The sequence below is a fragment of the Triturus cristatus genome, chromosome 7, assembly GCF_964204655.1.
Source record: "Triturus cristatus chromosome 7, aTriCri1.1, whole genome shotgun sequence".
Classification (NCBI taxonomy): domain Eukaryota; kingdom Metazoa; phylum Chordata; class Amphibia; order Caudata; family Salamandridae; genus Triturus; species Triturus cristatus.
In genome coordinates, this window is record NC_140590.1 from 117,263,858 (window position 1) to 117,282,628 (window position 18,771).

Here is an 18,771-nt window from a genome sequence, read left to right on the forward strand (position 1 = left end):
AGGTGTGGTGCAGCGGCCAGGACGGCTGACTCCGCAACACGGGGGCTCACGGTTTGATCGCCGGCGGCAGGTTAGCCAAGCACCTTGTGACAAGCTCGCTTAATCTTCCCGATGGCCCCCAGCGCCGGGGCACCTCTCTGGAGGTAGCTGTGCGCTTTACAAATGCTGGTATAAAAATTGCAAATATGTATATGGTTTAAATGGTTTCTGTTAGGAGTTCGCCTAGTGCCTTTTGGAAGAAAGAGGGAAACCTATAATTGCAACTGTACCGAGAAAAAGAAGGTAAAAATCCGTATTTGGTGAAGAGGGGATGTTCAAGCATGTGTGACATGTCTCAATGCCAATTTTCATATGTGCAATTTTGAAGTGAGTTCATAAATCCCATTTTCAACAAAACTTCTTAAACGTAAAAAACAAAACTGCACTGTATACATAAGGGTGCGTTGGGAAAAATAGATCCTTTTTCTCTTTGTTAGATGTCAGCAGTGCCTGGTAATCTTTATAGGGCTTTATGCCCCCTGTACCCCCTCTCCCCCTATCTATGCTCAAAATGACAATATTGTGCCACCATAACATTGTTTTTCCTGTTTCATAACACGTCTCAAGTTCTGAAGTATTAGTTAAATTTTCCCAGTCGTAAACATACATACAGTTTTAATTCAGCCAATCCATGCATGCATACCATAACACTAAATGTTAGACAATGACAAGACATACCATAAAATATAATGACAGATCATTCTATACAATAGCAGGCCATTACATACTTTACCATGACAAGCAATACTACAATTTCATATTGATTAATAGGGCATACAATGTTATACAATAAAAAGCCAACATAACCCCACAAAAACAATTGATATATCCAATAACCTCGCATAGGCGAGACCTATTGGCTTTGCCAATGCTTGTTATTTAATTGTTTCAACTTTTTACGATAGATTTTTGATGCGTGTAGGTCAGGGATCGGCATGCTGTTCAGTATTAGTGTATAGCATTAACCAGGGTCAATACAATGTAGGTTTACATAGTTTAAAGAAGAAAACACACCATTGTGTCATGAGTGGGTAGAACAGCACGTGCACTGCATAGGCCCATTACGTCTTCTCTACCATTAAGTTCTATGTAGCTCGTCCAACCATTAGCTCAGAGTTGTCATAAGGACTTATACACATACCTTTTGGGTCTTGTCAACTACACTGTAGATCTGGAGAGCGTCAGTCACTGTTTCGTTTTTGCCACCAGCTTCTTTGATAGCCTTCCTTGCCCTGCATTAAACAAATCCACATATGCAAAATATGTAAAGTCCGCCAAACTTTGATTAATCTGTGACTGCTAATCAGTGTGCATCTGTGTGCTAGATTCATGTCGCTTCGAACATATAACAGAGTGTAAGGGTGTTTGATGGGTGCTTGCATTCATCTGCATGAGCCTTGGCAGGCAGTGTATGCATGTTCGACCAAAGGTCGATGAGTGATGGAGTGGACTTACAGTAGCGTGTAATGGACATGCTTGGGGGTTTGCATGTGCATGCATGGAAGTCAGAATGTGCTCCACTGGGATAGCTTGTATCAATAGCCAGTATATTGCACCTGCATTCGTGTTTGTACGCTTAAGTATGATGGTTTCCATCAAACGCATGAAAGTTTGGATGCACAAGAGTTTCAGTGATCAGCTCAGCTGCCACTCCCTAAAACGTGGTGTAATCAAAACTGCCTACGACAAAACTACTTAATAAAATCAGGCCCCAACCCAATGCTCTCGTGCAACAAATGCCAAAACTGCAGGCTGCCTGCATATTAATATCAGCTAACACAGAAGTGAATCGTCTTCTCTCCAGCATCCAAACAGGATTCCAAACTGGCAGGAGCCCAACATCTGCAAAAGGTGACTACATCAATTCTCCAGTGGTGTCTATGGAGTTGCAGCGCTTCTGCTGCTGGATCACCCAATCGTCTCAGACAGGGTCCACCTTTCCACTCTGCTATGTAGAGCGGGAGCTACAGTAAAGAAAGGCACCGTACTTCATTGGATTGTTTCCTTCTTGGCTAAATTATCCCTCATTCTAACCATGTCTCCATTCTGCTGCCACCCATTTACCTCAACTGCAGTAGTTCCTCAAGGTTCTATCATACCCGACTTCTCTTTGTCATATACATTACACCACAGCCAGAGTTGATCTTCCAACCTCAACTGCTGCAACTATGTTGAAGGCACACACATTATGGTAAAACTTCACAGCTCACCCAGTTAGATTCTTGTGTGATGGGCCAATGCTATCTTGAGGTAGATCAAGGGATGTGAACACATCTATCAAACATTGATATCTCTGCTGAATGGGCAACCTATCATCTGCCTAACATCTGTTTGGCCCACATACTAACCTAGTGATTTCAAATAGTGAATCTAATGTGATCATGGACTCAAACCAGTCCTTCATTTATTGAAAGCATCACGTTATAAAGGGATTATTTTAAATGATGAGATACCTATATCAAATCCCACCTTGCCTAGGATTTGACCCAGTGGTGCAAACCACCTTCAGCACAGTACTTTCCCGACTAGGCTACACCAGAGCTGTATACCTCAGCGCATGCAACCAAGTGATTCAGAAGCTAAAGGGAATCCAGAGAGAAACCAGAAATCAGTTGTGAGATAATCCTTACCCTCAACATCAGCTCACATATTTCATCTGCCTTTCGCTGACTAGACATATAAGGTACTTCAAAGCAAAGTGTGCAGCTCATTGTACCATTCACAGCTTTGGTCCCAGCTTTTTTGGCAATGCCATGGACCTATAGCACACCAGGGCTCTTCAATTCATTCTACTCATCTTTCCAATAGAAATCCAGGGTTCTTCACTTTACTCTTATATGTCCTATAGCAATCTAGGGCTCTTAAATGTAGTATACTGTTATCTGTCCTATAGAAATCTTGGACTCTTCAATTTACTCTACTCTTATCTGTCCTTCCACTAAATCTTGCTTTGGAGGAAACGCCTTCTTATTCCAAACAGCTAGGATATGGGACTTCCATTTATAACTACTTTGCCAAAATCAAAGCCTCTAATGGCTAAAGCTCTAGAAACCCAAGTGTGTCATTACGCACACCATTCCACACAAACTCAAGAATGAATGAATAAATGAATGAAGGCATTTATATAGCGCACAGCTACTCAACAAGAGTGTCCTGGCGCTTCCGAAAGCCTTCGCTGCAACCCCACTGACATGTCCAAGTGCTAATGCGACAAGATGCTGCTAAGGGGTGATGCTAAGGAGTGATCGTTCATTGACTGAATAGCCAGTTTTTGAGGAGTTTCCTAAATGTGGCTAAGTCTGTCACCAATCTCAGTGCCTAAAGCAGCAATCCCATTGCATCACACACCTTCTGATAGGTCAATTCATCTTCAACACCCTGCTGAATATACAACAGTGCCTTCACTGTGAAGAATGCAAAAACAACAATTGATGGACAGAATGCAGAACAATGTCATACATTCACCCCAGTACAGAGATCTGGGCCTAAATCCATCGGTTTTTTGCTCACCATGCCATTCCAGTTTGAACCCAGCCATATGCAACTCAGTCTTGACCCTGTGCCACATGGGAACAGTCCAGCCCGAACTGCCAAGCCAGGTCCTCCCTGGACTGGAAACAAGCATCCTAGGACCGGTTTCGGGGTTTCACCCCTCTTCAGCCAGGATAGCTTGGTTCCAGTGGCATGGAGAGCACGGGACTCACGTCTGAGCATACCCGTCCCACTCGGGGTGACAAATGCAAAAACAACAATTGATGGACAGAATGCAGAACAATGTCATACATTCACCCCAGTACAGAGATCTGGGCCTAAATCCATCGTTTTTTTGCTCACCATGCTATTCCAGTTTTAACCCAGCCATATGCAAATCAGTCTTGACCCTGTGCCACATGGGAACAGTCCAGCCCGAACTGCCAAGTCAGGACCTCCCTGGACTGGAAACAAGCATCCTAGGACCGGTTTCGGGGTTTCACCCCTCTTCAGCCAGGATAGCTTGGTTCCAGTGGCATGGAGAGCACAGGACTCACGTCAGAGCATACCCGTCCCACTCAGGGTGACAAATGCAAAAACAACAATTGATGGACAGAATGCAGAACAATGTCATACATTCACCCCATTACAGAGATCTGGGCCTAAATCCATCGTTTTTTTGCTCACCATGCCATTCCAGGTTGAAACCAGCCATATGCAAATCAGTCTTGACCCTGTGCCACATGGGAACAGTCCAGCCCGAACTGCCAAGCCAGGTCCTCCCTGGACTGGAAACAAGCATCCTAGGACCGGTTTCGGGGTCTCACCCCTCTTCAGCCAGGATAGCTTGGTTCCAGTGGCATGGAGAGCACGGGACTCACGTCTGAGCATACCCGTCCCACTCGGGGTGACAAATGCAAAAACAACAATTGATGGACAGAATGCAGAACAATGTCATACATTCACCCCAGTACAGAGATCTGGGCCTAAATCCATCGTTTTTTTGCTCACCATGCCATTCCAGTTTGAACCCAGCCATATGCAAATCAATCTTGACCCTGTGCCACATGGGAACAGTCCAGCCCGAACTGCCAAGCCAGGTCCTCCCTGGACTGGAAACAAGCATCCTAGGACCGGTTTCGGGGTTTCACCCCTCTTCAGCCAGGATAGCTTGGTTCCAGTGGCATGGAGAGCACGGGACTCACGTCTGAGCATACCCATCCCACTCGGGGTGACAAATGCAAAAACAACAATTGATGGACAGAATGCAGAACAATGTCATACATTCACCCCAGTACAGAGATCTGGGCCTAAATCCATCGTTTTTTTGCTCACCATGCCATTCCAGTTTGAACCCAGCCATATGCAAATCAGTCTTGACCCTGTGCCACATGGGAACAGTCCAGCCCGAACTGCCAAGCCAGGTCCTCCCTGGACTGGAAACAAGCATCCTAGGACCGGTTTCGGGGTTTCACCCCTCTTCAGCCTGGATAGCTTGGTTCCAGTGGCATGGAGAGCACGGGACTCACGTCTGAGCATACCCGTCCCACTCGGGGTGACAAATGCACAGGGTCAGACTGATTTGCATATAGCCATGTCTGAACTGGGGTGGCAGAGTGGGCTAAAGAACGGTGATGGATCAAACCCAGATCTGGGTGTGAGTGTTTGATTGGTTCTGATGCTCCGTCCATCACCACCCCCTTTTGTACCGCTTCACTGTGAAGAAGGCGTCCAGAATCTCAATGAAAATCTGAGAGCTTTATGTCAGCAGCAGGAGAATGTGGCCTATAAATGCTTCAATACAGCACAGCTGAATCTCAGAGGGAGCAGACAACACAGATGAAATGTACACGTGTGAGGGTCAGAATTCACTTGCATGATGATTTGTATGCACATGACGGAGTATAAATAAAGATGCCTGAAGGATTGCATGCATAATTAGGAAGTTTTGAATGTATATGCATGTTGTGTGGCGGATACATCCATGAGGGTTGTAGTGCATATGACTACACATGTCTGGGGTTCTTATGTGCAATCCTATGAGTTTGTACACATGCGTAAGATTGAACACACAGGAAAGGATGTTTTCATCCATTTGCTTCATGATTTAATGGTTATGCAGAAGGAGATGTATATACCTGACTAATGTATTGCAGAAACAATCACACAGTTGTGCATATGTGTGAATGGATTAATAAGCAATTGTTTGTACATGCACAAGGGTTATACGCTAATGTATGGCTGCAGTATCAAAAGCTCGGAATGCCCATGCTTCATGGTGTATAAGATTGTGCATGAGATTTGTGATGCACTTTCATGCTGGTATGAATGTATATGGCTGAGGGCAGTGGGGTTTGAATGCACATAAATGAACATATGAATTTGGTATGTATGAATATGCATTTCTACTTGTTTGAGGGATTGTATAAAATTAGGTAAGTGTTGGGGTTAACTTACATCTGTGTCTAAATGGAGAGGGTTTGTAAAGCCTGGCGTCGCATATGAGGATTGCAAAGGGGATTGAATGCACATGCATTAGAGTGTGTGCACACAAATAGCACTTTGAAAAAAGAGGCTGCTAGATATTTGTCCCTGGAAGAGTAGAGCGGAGCCAGGATGAATTCTATTTCACTCATTTGTACACAGGATTAGATAATGTGACTAGATTTGGTAAAAAAGGTTTTTCCAGAATTTAGAAAGGAGGAACTTACCTTCTGACCTTGTAACTCATCAACCAGGCCAACAAGCACACCCCAGCTAGGACAAGAAGACCTGCGACTGCTCCCCCTATCAGGGGCACAAGGGGCAGGTTTGTGGCTTCCTTAACTGAAAATAGAAAGAAAGATATCTATTTATTGCACATCACTATTCACATTCTACCTTCAAAACCTTGGAGAGTACCCACAAGCTCAACACCCATCTAATGTACTTAGCATGACACAAACCAGGGTCTTCTTCCTGAAACAGGAATAGAGTAATTGAAAAGATCTTAAATCGTGAAAAACAACTAGAAAAGAAAAAGAATATGAGCCAGAAAAATCGCTTTGCTACCTTTGTGTATGTTCTTCTCAATCCTTGGAATAGCAGATATATGAATTCTCTTTTGATCGTGAGAATGTTGTGGAATTCCTCAATTGGAACCCCATTTAAGTGGAATGCAACAGCAATGATTTGGTGTCAGAAGATAAACTTGCAGGTCTAAATATGGGGTTGTTCCATGGTAATTCAAGACCAACAGCTAGTGAAAACCAAAGAGCCAAATCAGTTGTCACCTATGTAGCTACGAAAGAGATTACATGATGGCACATATGGACACTCAGAATTATGCACTTTCTCTGGCAGCAAACTATCTCTACCCCACACCCCTCATCTCCAACACTTCCTTCCCTACATTCTATCCTTCCCTACATTCTAACGGGTGTTCCAACAATGGCTTTGTCATGCATCAGGTGCACAGTTCGAGTCTGTGCCATTATGCTCCTTCATTGTGTGCACCCAGTGCTGACTGAAACAGGGCCCCCATAATGGAAATAAATGCAGTGCAAGAATGAAATTACCTGTGCTTAAAACATTCCTTCTATCTTTCACTACAGGGCTGTTGGGTTTGGCCCTTTTTGGCTAAAGTTCCCTAAACGTTTTGCTTTCCCCCTAGACCTTTTTTCTGACATGATGTTGCCAGCTTAGATGCTTTGGGCACTTTGCCACTGCTGATCAGTGTCAAAGTGCAAGTGCTCCCTGTGTAATGGTAATTGGTTGTCCATAATTGGTATGTTTGCCTTACGAGTGAAGTTCCTAGTAAAGTGCACCGTGTGTGCCAGGGCTGGTAATACAAATGCTACTAGTGGGCCTGCAGCACTTATTGTGCCACCCACACACGTAGCCTTAAAGAGAGAACTCAGGCCTGCCATTGCAGTGCCTGCGAGCAGTTTTTTAAATTGCCATGTTGTCCTGACAAGTACATCCACTTATCCAGAAATAAGGGGAAAGTAGAGGTTAAAGTTAGGTTCACCCTCCACTAATATACCTATCAAAAAACTACCTGAACGAGTCAAGTAGACAGGAACCTAACCGGGAGAGACAAAAGGTGTAGGAAACAATTTGATCCTTAAGGACACCGTTTTCAGAAAGAAAGGGAAGTATTATCTCTTTCTATAGTCCCCTCACTCACCCGGGTTTCCCCACGGTGGCATGCTTCATCATAGGGGTCCTCCCAGTCCTCTACGGACTGAGGCGTGCTACGACTTGCGATGTTACGTAGGAGCACTAGAAATTTTGTGGACTATGTGTAGTGCAAGTGAAGTAGTGGTGGAGTGGGAAAATTAAAATTATCAGCTAGTGGGCTACAAAATAAACTTTATTGGTGCTCTAAGCTGAAAAAATTAAAAACGGTGTAATACGACAAGGGACCCTAACTGTAATGGAAAGGTGTGCCTAGCATATCTTGAGGTCAACTAGTTTCGAGCTCCCCAGCTCTTCGTCAGGACTACACTGGGACCAGCCCAGTGTCGAGAAACTTGCCACTCCTAGTCAACCTTTAATAAGGTGCAATAAGTGTGATGCCACAATAGTAAGGCATGCGTTTTTTTAAAAAGAATACATACGTAATGTACGTTAGCACAATGGTTTAGGAAAAAGCAACACTGTGCCTCATGGTCACTGGAGGGGATGCGGAGATCTCGTACATTTGTACGTTGAACCCCGCATACTTCTGCGCATGCGGTCCGAGAGGTTTGGCTTCGAGTAGGTGTCAGAAGTATGCGGGGTTCAATGTACAAATGTACGAGATCTCCGCATCCCCTCCAGTGACCATGAGGCACAGTGTTGCTTTTTCCTAAACCATTGTGCTAACGTACATTACGCATGTATTCTTTTTAAAAAAACGCATGCCTTACTATTGTGGCATCACACTTATTGCACCTTATTAAAGGTTGACTAGGAGTGGCAAGTTTCTCGACACTGGGCTGGTCCCAGTGTAGTCCTGACGAAGAGCTGGGGAGCTCGAAACTAGTTGACCTCAAGATATGCTAGGCACACCTTTCCATTACAGTTAGGGTCCCTTGTCGTATTACCCCGTTTTTAATTTTTTCAGCTTAGAGCACCAATAAAGTTTATTTTGTAGCCCACTAGCTGATTATTTTAATTTTCCCACTCCACCACTACTTCACTTGCACTACACATAGTCCACAAAATTTCTAGTGCTCCTACGTAACATCGCAAGTCGTAGCACACCTCAGTCCGTAGAGGACTGGGAGGACCCCTATGATGAAGCATGTCACCGTGGGGAAACCCTGGTGAGTGAGGGGACTATAGAAAGAGATAATACTTCCCTTTCTTTCTGAAAACGGTGTCCTTAAGGATCAAATTGTTTCCTACACCTTTTGTCTCTCCCGGTTAGGTTCCTGTCTACTTGACTCGTTCAGGTAGTTTTTTGATAAGTACATCCACTTGTCAGGCCTTACCCTTCCCTTTCTATGCACATCAGACACCCCTATGGTAGTTCCAAGGTACCCCCTGGGCAGGGTGCAGTGCACGTGAAAGTTAGGAAATGTACTAAGGTGTGTACCATGTGCTGACAGTAATATACTCCCCCTCGCATTTTTCACTATTGAAAGGCCATCTGTCCCATAGGATAGAATGGGAAGGCTGTGTAATATGCTTTTCAGCCTATCTTCCCTGAGGCTTAAGATGGAGAGGTGAGGTTTAGTGTCTCTGAACTCACAATGTAATAACACATCTTTTTATGAGGGTGTTTTTTTGCATTGTGTGTTTAGAAGTCACTCTTGTAGAAGTGGCTGGGTTTTTGTGCTCCAACATTTCTGTGTGTCTCTGCCTGGTTGTGGATTGACTGTCTGGATTGGAAAGTGATAGGATCTGGGGAATGTCTTGAACCAGGGGAGGACGTGAGACAGCAACAGGCTGACCTGCATCTGGAGTGTAGGGGGGAGGAGTAGCCCCTAGAGGTGATGAGGCATGGGTTGCTGCCATAAAACAATGGTCCCATCTCATGCTGAGTGATTGAGAATCCAGACCCCCACTAATCAAAGGAAGAAGGTGTCACTGGCAGGGAGGCTTCCAGAACTGGTTTGAACAGGGGTCAGTGCCCCCCTGAACACAAAGACTTCAAAAACATTTAGGGGTATAACTATGAGAGCTGAAGCCCATGAACTTTGGAGAAATGGATTGATCAAGACTGAGAAGGATTGAACCTACTTTGTGGTCAAGAGAAACCTCTGCCAAGGAAGAAACAGCTGAAGAAACTGAAGGACAGGACTGACCCTTGCTGTGTGTTCTGGGGCTGGCCTGCAGTTTGCTGCTTTAACCAAGGAGAGGCTAAAGGGACTTTGCTGTGTGCTGTGTCCCCTTGTTTGAAAGGACTTTGCTGTGTGCTGTCTCTGGAAGTAACTTATCCCCAAGGGCCCGAGGTGAGCTGGCTCCCTGTTGCAGAAACTCAGGAACTCAAAAGTTTCCAGGAGAGTCTCAGTGACGCTGTGTGCGTGTGCTTTTTGCAGCCTGAGACCCTCGTAAGAATTGCACTGTGATCGTGGGCACCTGGAGTCCAAGCGAGTCTCAGCGATGCTGTGTGTGTGTGCTTTTTGCAGCATGAGCCCTTCGTGAGGATTGTCCTGTGATCGTGTGCACCGGAGTCCAAGTGAGTCTCAGTGATGCTGTGTGTGTGCTTTGTGCAGCCTGAGACCTTTGTAAGGATTGCCCTGTTATCGTGCACACCCGGAGTCCAAGAGAGTCTCAGCAATGCTGTGTGCGTGTGCTTTGTGCAGCCTGAGACCTTCATGAGGATTGCCGTTATCGTGCACCCAGAGTTCAAGTGAGTCTCAGCGACACTGTGTGCGTGTGCTTCGTGCAGCCTGAGACCTTCGTGAGGAGTGCCCTGTGATCGTGCACAACCGAAGCTCAAGTGAGTCTCAGTGACTCTGTCTGCGTGTGCCCTGTTGCAGCGTGAGATCTACGTAGCACCAGCGGCCCGGCCCGGCAGCCCCAGAGGAGCTGATCCGCCGGCCCGACCCCGCCGTTGCTAGAGCGGGACCTCGAACCAACCCCGTAGAGAGAGTGCCCGAGTTCCACTGCCTGAAATCCACAAAGATTGCATCGGAGGCCCAAGTCGTGGGAAGTGGAGAGGAGAGCGAGGTCACACCCCCCAGGGAACATGTGTTGCCGCCTGGGGTGGAGTGCGGGCTAGGAGAGAGACCCTCTTGGCCTCTCCCATTCCTGCAGCGTGAGCCTCTGCTTCGGCTCGTATCACGGCCCGTACTTGCCAAGGAGTGGCAGTACCGGGGCCGGAGTATGGAGCTGCAATTACCCCATATCCGTGTGGGAGCATCTGTTGACAGAAGCTGACCGTGAGTCACTATGAGTGTCGGAGAGACCGCTGAAGGCACCGTGATCAGTGCTGGAGTGTATTACGCTTTGCTTTATTTCTGCATCACAAACTACCTGATTGTCGTATTACGAACTGCATTATTTCTGCATCACAAACTACTTGATTAGTGTATTACGCATGGCATTATTTCTGCATTAAGAACTGCCTGATTGTGCATTACGCATTGCATTATTTTTGCATTACAAACTACCTGATTGTTGCATTACGCATTGTGTTAGGTTGCATAATGAACTACCTGATTGTTGCGTTACGTATTGTATTATTTTGGCATTACAAACTGCTTGATTGTTGCATAACGAACTGCATTCTTTTAACTTTGCAAAGCGCCTGATTCTAGCATAACGAACTGCATTATTTTTACATTGCAAAGTGCCTGATTCTAGCATTACGAACAGCATAGCATTGCATTAGGACTACAGTGGATCATCTGGAATTGCTCATTAATATCGCCAGAACTTACAAGGGCTGGCTGGCCTAACAACCGGCCAGGAGGAATATTACAAATACGCATATGTTTGATTTACATCGTGTGGTCTCATCGTATATCTTTTTATATAAATGTATACTCATTTTATGAAACTCGTGTGGAGTCTATTTGTGGTGTCATCACTGGATTACTGAGAGCGTGGTTGCAAATACTTTACACACTTGCCTTGAAGATAAGCCTGGCTGCTCGTGCCAAGCTACCAAGGAGGTGAGGGGGGCTATCTGAGAAGGAGTCCTTCCTTTCCCTGACGTGGAAGTAAGGGTCCCTATTTGGCTCAAGGTACCTACCTCAGCCAACTAGCGACCCCCAGGTCTAACAAGGGCAAATTGTGGCAGTGTTTTAAGAAAGGGTTAAAACATCTCCCACATGATGGCACTCTTTGCATTTGAAAACATAGCGTTCATAACAACATTTTCTAACTTCTTTAATTGACAACATTTGTCACAACACAGTGCATGGTAGAGTGGTGAGTTATAGTTAATGTAGTTTGATTAGAAAGCTGAAGTGAGTGTGTAACAAGGTATGCTACTCATAACAATTTGAAAATGGTGGATACATTGAAAATGAAAGCTATAACTATAACTTTTTTGAAGTTTGAGTAGTTTGAGTTTGGTTTGTAACCTTTGATTTTTTTCATTGAATTGTATTTTTTTATTTTTTATTTTTTAATAAAGATGTGTTTTCAAATAGTAGAGTCCAGTGTCTTCGAGCGTTGAACAGAGGAGGAGAGTGTTGTAAAGTCTATTGTCCTAGAGTGTAGTACAGTAGAGTGGAACAGAGTAGAGTGGAATAGTCTGTCGCACAGCTAAAGGGTGAGAAAAACCAAAAAGGAACAGCACAACCCATCACATCAAAGCATGCCAATATGTAATCTATTAACATACATTATCCCACGACGTGAGTATGGTATTTCTGTGCTGTTCTCTTTTGGTTTTTCTCACCCTTTTAGCTATGCGACAGTTGTGTCACCATAATGGTTTGAGAGTGGACAATCAGTATCACAAGATAGTTAAAATGGTGTTATGTATTTCCCTATTGGGGATCTATAGGTAATTTGTACTACATCTATAAACTTACCTTCCATTTCATTGATTAAAAAGTTTTTTTTTTTAAATGTATGCGACTTGAGAGAACTAACATTGGAGCTTGATTAATGTTAAAATTGTCAATTCTTTGCAGATAAACGGTGGACCCACAACTCATATGGGCCTTCAACATATCTGACAGGCTACTAATTTGGTGGCTGTTAGAAATGGAGTTTCATGTTGACAATGGCATGCACCTATGCCATGCAGAACTCACTACTCTAGTCAAGCGTTCGTCTTTGGGCCCTATACTTTTAGTAGCATCACCAGAACACCCAGTAACTCAAATAAACAACTGTGGTTAGTGACCAATATCACCATCAAACTTATTCTCAAATTTTGACCGGGCGGCCTAGTATGGAGCTCGGTTTTATTATTGGGTCCAACGAACTACCCACACCAAATACATCATAGGATTACTCCCCTCAGATAGAAACGAGTGCTGGATTAGTGAATAGTCCTAGCGTACAGTCTATTCTACAGGCTGAAAACAAAGCGTTAGGTTTAGGCCCTAAAAGGAAGCGAGGGGGTATTCACCAAAAGGGCAGGAGTTTTAAACAAACTAAAACATCAAAAAAAGTTGGTATCTCAGGTACGCAGCCTCAACTACCATTAATTAGTATTGCTCCAAGCTCCTTAGATTTTACGCCAAGTACCCCGTTAGTATCATCTCCCCAAGCCCAGGGAACAGCGCCTCAAATTCCCGAAGGTCTTATGGCCCAATTTGAACAATTAATGAAATCTTTAATATTACCTCTACTTGAAAGAATTAAAAATCTTACGGAAAAAATAGGGAGTCTGGAAAAGAGGGCCTTAGTTAATTTTGACTCATTAAAAAATCTCGCTGCAAATTTGCCGACCCCTTGTAATCTAGAAGTAAATGGTTTAGGTCCACCTTTAGTTGTTAATATCCCAGTAGTGCCCCTTAGTTCAATTGACCCTCTAATTAGGAGTCCTGATGGCCATGTACAAGACGATTTATCATTGAGAAATAGGCTATCGCACTGCAACAGAACTGGACGAAAAGAAGCTGAGGGGGAGTCAGTAAAAGACAGGGTAGAGGGGGAGCACGTAGAAAAAACTACACATCAAAAAGTAGGTAATTACAGTAAGACCAAAGCGAAGATTGTCCAACCATGTATTGATTTACCCCCACAATCCACACCGTACACTGTGGTACTGACTGGGGTGCCCGAGCTTAAAAGGGATAAAAGGGAAACCTATCTAGAGCTGAAAAATAAGGTTATTTTTTGGTTGAATACTAATAGACCCCTCCCAGGAAAAATACATGCTGAAATGTTACATGTTCGGAGAGTAGATTGGGTTGGACACAAATTAAAGGACCTCCCTGGTGACTGCATAATAGTCAACTTTAGAGATAGACGGGCAGTGAGGTACATCTGTGATTGGAACCACCAGGGATATACCGGTGGTATCCAAACTTTGGATTTGAGTAATTTTTATCCGCCTACATATTTAGCCCCATTGAAAGCAACCTCTTGAAAGAAAGGGGGACCTATGATCGGCAATAGAGACAGGTTTGATATACCTACATTTAACCGTTTCGATATGCTGCAAGGGTTGGAGGATGTTGATTGACTGGGTATGGATATTCTCTCCGGTAACCATATATCAACGCAAGGACATGTTAGATTAAAGGGAGGTTATGTCAATGAAGGTCTAAATAATATTCAGGTGGATGATGGGTTTAGACACAGTAAAAGTATTAGGACTGAGGTGGACACACCGAAGGAGAGTAGCATAGATGTGAACATATCCCTAGTGATTGAGCAAGAGACTGGAGGTCCCAGGGATGTGTTGGATAGTGAGACTAACAATGTCACGTGGTCAATTTTGTATTGGAATATAGCAGGCCTAAAGTCAAAATTGAGCAACGAAAATTGGGTTAACCTAGTTAATAAATACGTGATTGTTAGTCTACAAGAAACCTGGTCCACGGTGGCACATCATGTATGTGGTTATAAAACTTTTTTCTCTCCTGCTATTAGTACTTCTCACGGCAGGGCCAAAGGCGGGCTTTGCACATATGTGTCAAATATGTTTCAATGTATTAAAATTGAGTTCGTTTTTAATGAAACGTATTACCACATAATCAGGATAATTGTTGATAAAGCGTCTAGTTTGATTTTGGTAAATTTTTATAATAATGTCCCCGCAGAGGCCGTGGATGATATCTTAAAAACCATGGCCAATGATATAAAAACGACTTTGGGCAGGAGAGCTAAAGATGTCTGTGTTATATGGGGTGGAGATTTTAACTGTTCAATATGTCAAAGAGGAGAAAGAGGAACCTGTGGAGTAATGCTAGATAATGACGTTAGTTTAAGTCATTTCGAGCACACTAAGTGCGGGGACCTCTTAAATGAAATTATCTTTGGCTGTGACATTGGATTTGTGAATAGAATGGCTGGACATGAAATACCCTTCTACCCTACATTTAATGGCAGAGGGGTAAATTCAACGATTGATTTTATATTGATGTCTACTAGACACGGGGCATCGGTACAGGCATTCAGTATTTTGGACAACCCACTGAGTGACCACTTTCCCCTTAGTTTAGAAATTACGAGTAGGTCCAAAGATCAACGTGGAAGTTGTACTCGTAAACCTTATCTAGACAATATTGCTATGCATAGAAAAAATGGTTATTCTTTAAAGTGGACGAAAGTGGTCCCGGATGACTTCCTCCACAACCTGATTGTGAATTGTGTTCAAAATTTTGATACTTGTCTGGATGGGAATATCGATGATGCTGACTTTATAAAAAATGTTTTAATAATTGCCACACAAATTAAAAATAGCCTATGGGTCGAATTGAAAAACCCTAAACAGAAGCAAACAAGCTGGTTTGATACGGCTTGCACTAAGGCTTATCGTAACCTCAAACATGCTTTAAAATCCCCCGATAAAGATCGCATCTTAATCAAGGCATTGAGAAATATTTATAAGAAGTCCTTGAAAAAAAGAAAAGACATTTTAAAAAAGGAAGCCTGGGACACATTGTGTGAGGCATCTATGCGCCGAGATACTGCTGCTTTCTGGCAAGCAGTAAATGCCCCTTTTTTAAACGATAACACTACGGCCAGGATAGAAGTAGCTATTACAGAGTCAGAGTGGGTGAAGCATTACTCAGTATTATATACCTTGGTGAGTCATGGGGAAGACATCTTAGCAAAGGACAGGGGCGTAACACAGGCTCCCGCAGCCCCCGCGTTGCGGGGGGACCCCCAAGCTCCAGGGGCCCCCTCACTTCATCAAGGATAATTAATAATGATAGCGCATGGCATGTCTTTTCTCTTTTTTGATGCCACAGCTTCCGGGGTCATGGCGCATCTGGGCAGTGGGGGGGGGGCGCACTAGTGGGGTTACACAGAAGGCTGGGGAATGAGCTCATGGTATAGCATTGCTGGCAGCAGCAGAGACTTGTCAGCGGCCTTCCAATTGTTTGTGCCCTCGAGGTGCAGCTGGGGGTTGAGGGCCGGTGGTATTGAGTGTGGGGATGCAGAGGTGAAACCGGGTAATAAATAGTTTGTTGCATAAGGAGGAGATATTAGAAAGGAGAGTGGTGCAATACGAAGCAACGGTGAAGAGTAAGAGAAGAAAGTGGGAGACACAACAGAAAAAGAGAAGGGAAAGTTGAGATATAAGTAAGTGGGAGGGGAAAAGACAGACCAGTGAGAGAAATCCGAAGAATTGAAATATGGAAGGAGAGACATGGAGACTGACAGAGAATAAGATTGAGAGGAGTGTGGTGAGGTCGGTGATGGGTGAACAAGTAGAATGAAAGGAGAAAGAGAGAAAGGAGTGACGAAGGTAGAGGAAAGAAAGGGGGAGAGGCAAGTGCAAGCAACTTTATTTAAAAACGCTGCAATAGCTTTGGAAGAATGTTTATTTTAAACGCTGCAAGACATTTATGTAAAAAAAAAAGTGGCAAGATATTGGAGAGACAGTCGATCAAGCACACAGCAATAACTTAGACACAGGCATCTCTTATATTGCCATTGGATTTAATTTGATTGTGAGGGACTCGAAATGGAGGGGGTAGAAAAGAAATGGGTGAAGTCATCGTTTCTTATCTGAAAACATTCAACTTCGCTCCTAGAACACACAAACGTTTAAAATTAAAGGCTGCACATTGTCCACAATGTCCACAGAAGTAGCACATACTCTACCTCTCCCTCCCTCTATCTCCTTCTCCCTCCCTCTATCTCCCTCCCTCTCACTTTCCCTCCCTCTCCCTCCCGCTCTGTCCCTCCCTCTACCTCTCCCTCCCTCTCCCTCTACCGCTCTGTCCCTCCCTCTACCTCTCTCTCCCTCTCCACCACTCTATCCCTCCCTCTACCTCTCTCTTTCTCTACCTCCCCTCCCTTTCCCTCCTCAACCTTCCTCTCCATTTCCCTCCCTCTACCTCTGTCCCTCCCTCTACCGCCCTCTCCCTCCACCGCCCTCTCCCTCCCTCTACCTACCTCCCTCTTCCTTCCTCCCCTCCCCCTCTACCTTCCTCTCCCTCCTCTCCCTCCTCCACCTCTCCCTCCCTCACTCTCCTTCTACTTCCCTCCCTCTCCCTCTCTGTCCATCCCTCTAGCTCCCTCTCCCTCTAGCTCCCTCTCCCTCACTCTACCTCCCTTTCCCTCCCTCTTCCTCCATCTATCTCTGTCCCTCCCTCTCCCTCTACCTCCCTCCCTCTACCTCCCTCTCCCTCGACCTTCTTCTACCTCTGTCCCTCCCTCTCCGTCCCTCCCTCTCCCTCTCTGCCCCTCCCTCTCCTTCTCCGTCCCTCTGTCCCTCCCTCTCTCTACCTACCTCTACCTCCCTCTCCCTCCCTCTGTCCCTCCCTCTCCCTCTCTACCTCCCTGTGCCTCCCTCTACCTCCCTGTCCCTCACTCTCCATCTACCCCCTCTCCCTCCACCTCCCTCTCCCTCCCTCTACCCCCCTCTCCCTCCCTCCACCTCCCTCCCTCTACCTTGCTCTCTCTCTCTCTACCTCTCTGTCTCTATCGGTTTGTCTCTGTCCCTATCTGCCTGTATCTGTCCCTATCTGTCTCTGTCTGTATCTGTCTCCAGGCGCAATGGATGTGCTTACATCCAGGCGCGCAACGCCCATTGAGCTCAAAGGGCTACAGCCCTAGCCCCCACCCCCCACTTACTCCGTTGTGTGTGGCAGCCCGGGCTGAGACAGCTTTCCGGGCGCGCACACAGCCGCACCTGAGTACTTCATAGGTCTTCCATTCGCTTGTAATTGAGGCTTTGTTGTTTTTTTCACCCCTTCTTACAGCCCCTGCATCTCTACTCTGCCTAGAAATGTAAAGGTAAGGTCTGTGAGCCGCCAATGAAGGCCTGCCGGTCTGCTGGCGGCCCGCGGGCCGTACTATGAGTACCACCGATGTAATTAGTTTACACAACTTTAAAATACATTTTAAGTGCTTTGAACTTGTATTTGCTATTTTGTCAGCTAGAAATTACGGCAAACCTAACCACACAACACAGTATGGTTTACTCCCATCCAAGATGAACAACAGCAGAGGAGTACCCGATGTCTCTGACCTTTTCCTCCCCACAAAGACCTTCTTGGATTCTCACAAGCAGGAGCGCATGCTCTCCCACCCCCGCTCGCAGGCCCAGCACTTTCACTTTCCATATTATTATTTGGATTGATACTATTTATCTGACATGGGGTTTGACTTCCTTTCGCCTTGCACCAGAGAATCTGGCAAACCAAGCAGACAGAACCAGCAGCAACCCCGTCTACACTGCACCTGCTGCACCCTCTGCTTGAGTAGCTCCCCTCCCCGGATTGTGACACTGCCTGGGCCCAGCACACGCCAGAGGTGCAACTGTAGTGCAGGAAGGCCACATACTCGAAATCGGTGAAACTGCGTCATCAGAGGAAAGCTGTGTGAGGCTGTTCATGTTTTAAAGCGGAAAGCATGTACGCAATGCGAAAAAATGCCAGGGATTGTGAAAGTGACATCAGACGCCCTTTGACCGTGTGATATCACAGTGTTGACCTGCATTCCTAGACACTGTGGCTGACCCTTAACAGCCCCTATTTGCTGCTGGTGAGCGCAGATAGCCTGTCTGTGGCAACAGTACCCTGCGGAGAGCCTATATGGTGTTTGCCTCGTCACTCTCCCCATTGGCTATGTCACAGTAAGTGTTACTGTCAAGAGGTGAAAGGCGTCCAATGTGCAGCACAGGGCACCCATCTCAATGCGCACAAGAACGCACGGAGAGCACTAAGCGCAGAATCCACAGGATGCAAGATTTATCTT

At 45.3% G+C, this 18,771-nt stretch overlaps 1 protein-coding gene across 1 annotated transcript in view; it reads right to left on the reverse strand.

Annotated features, from left to right (window-relative positions):
- LOC146808979 (myeloid cell surface antigen CD33-like) overlaps nt 1-18,771 on the reverse strand; it is a 262,011-nt gene that overhangs the window by 51,235 nt on the left and 192,005 nt on the right. Inside the window, exons 4-5 of the mRNA XM_085615777.1 lie at nt 6,222-6,336; nt 1,181-1,271 (exon numbers count right to left, since the gene is read on the reverse strand). Coding sequence (XP_085471903.1) covers nt 1,181-1,271; nt 6,222-6,336 — 206 coding nt within the window. The remainder of the gene's footprint in view (nt 1-1,180; nt 1,272-6,221; nt 6,337-18,771) is intronic.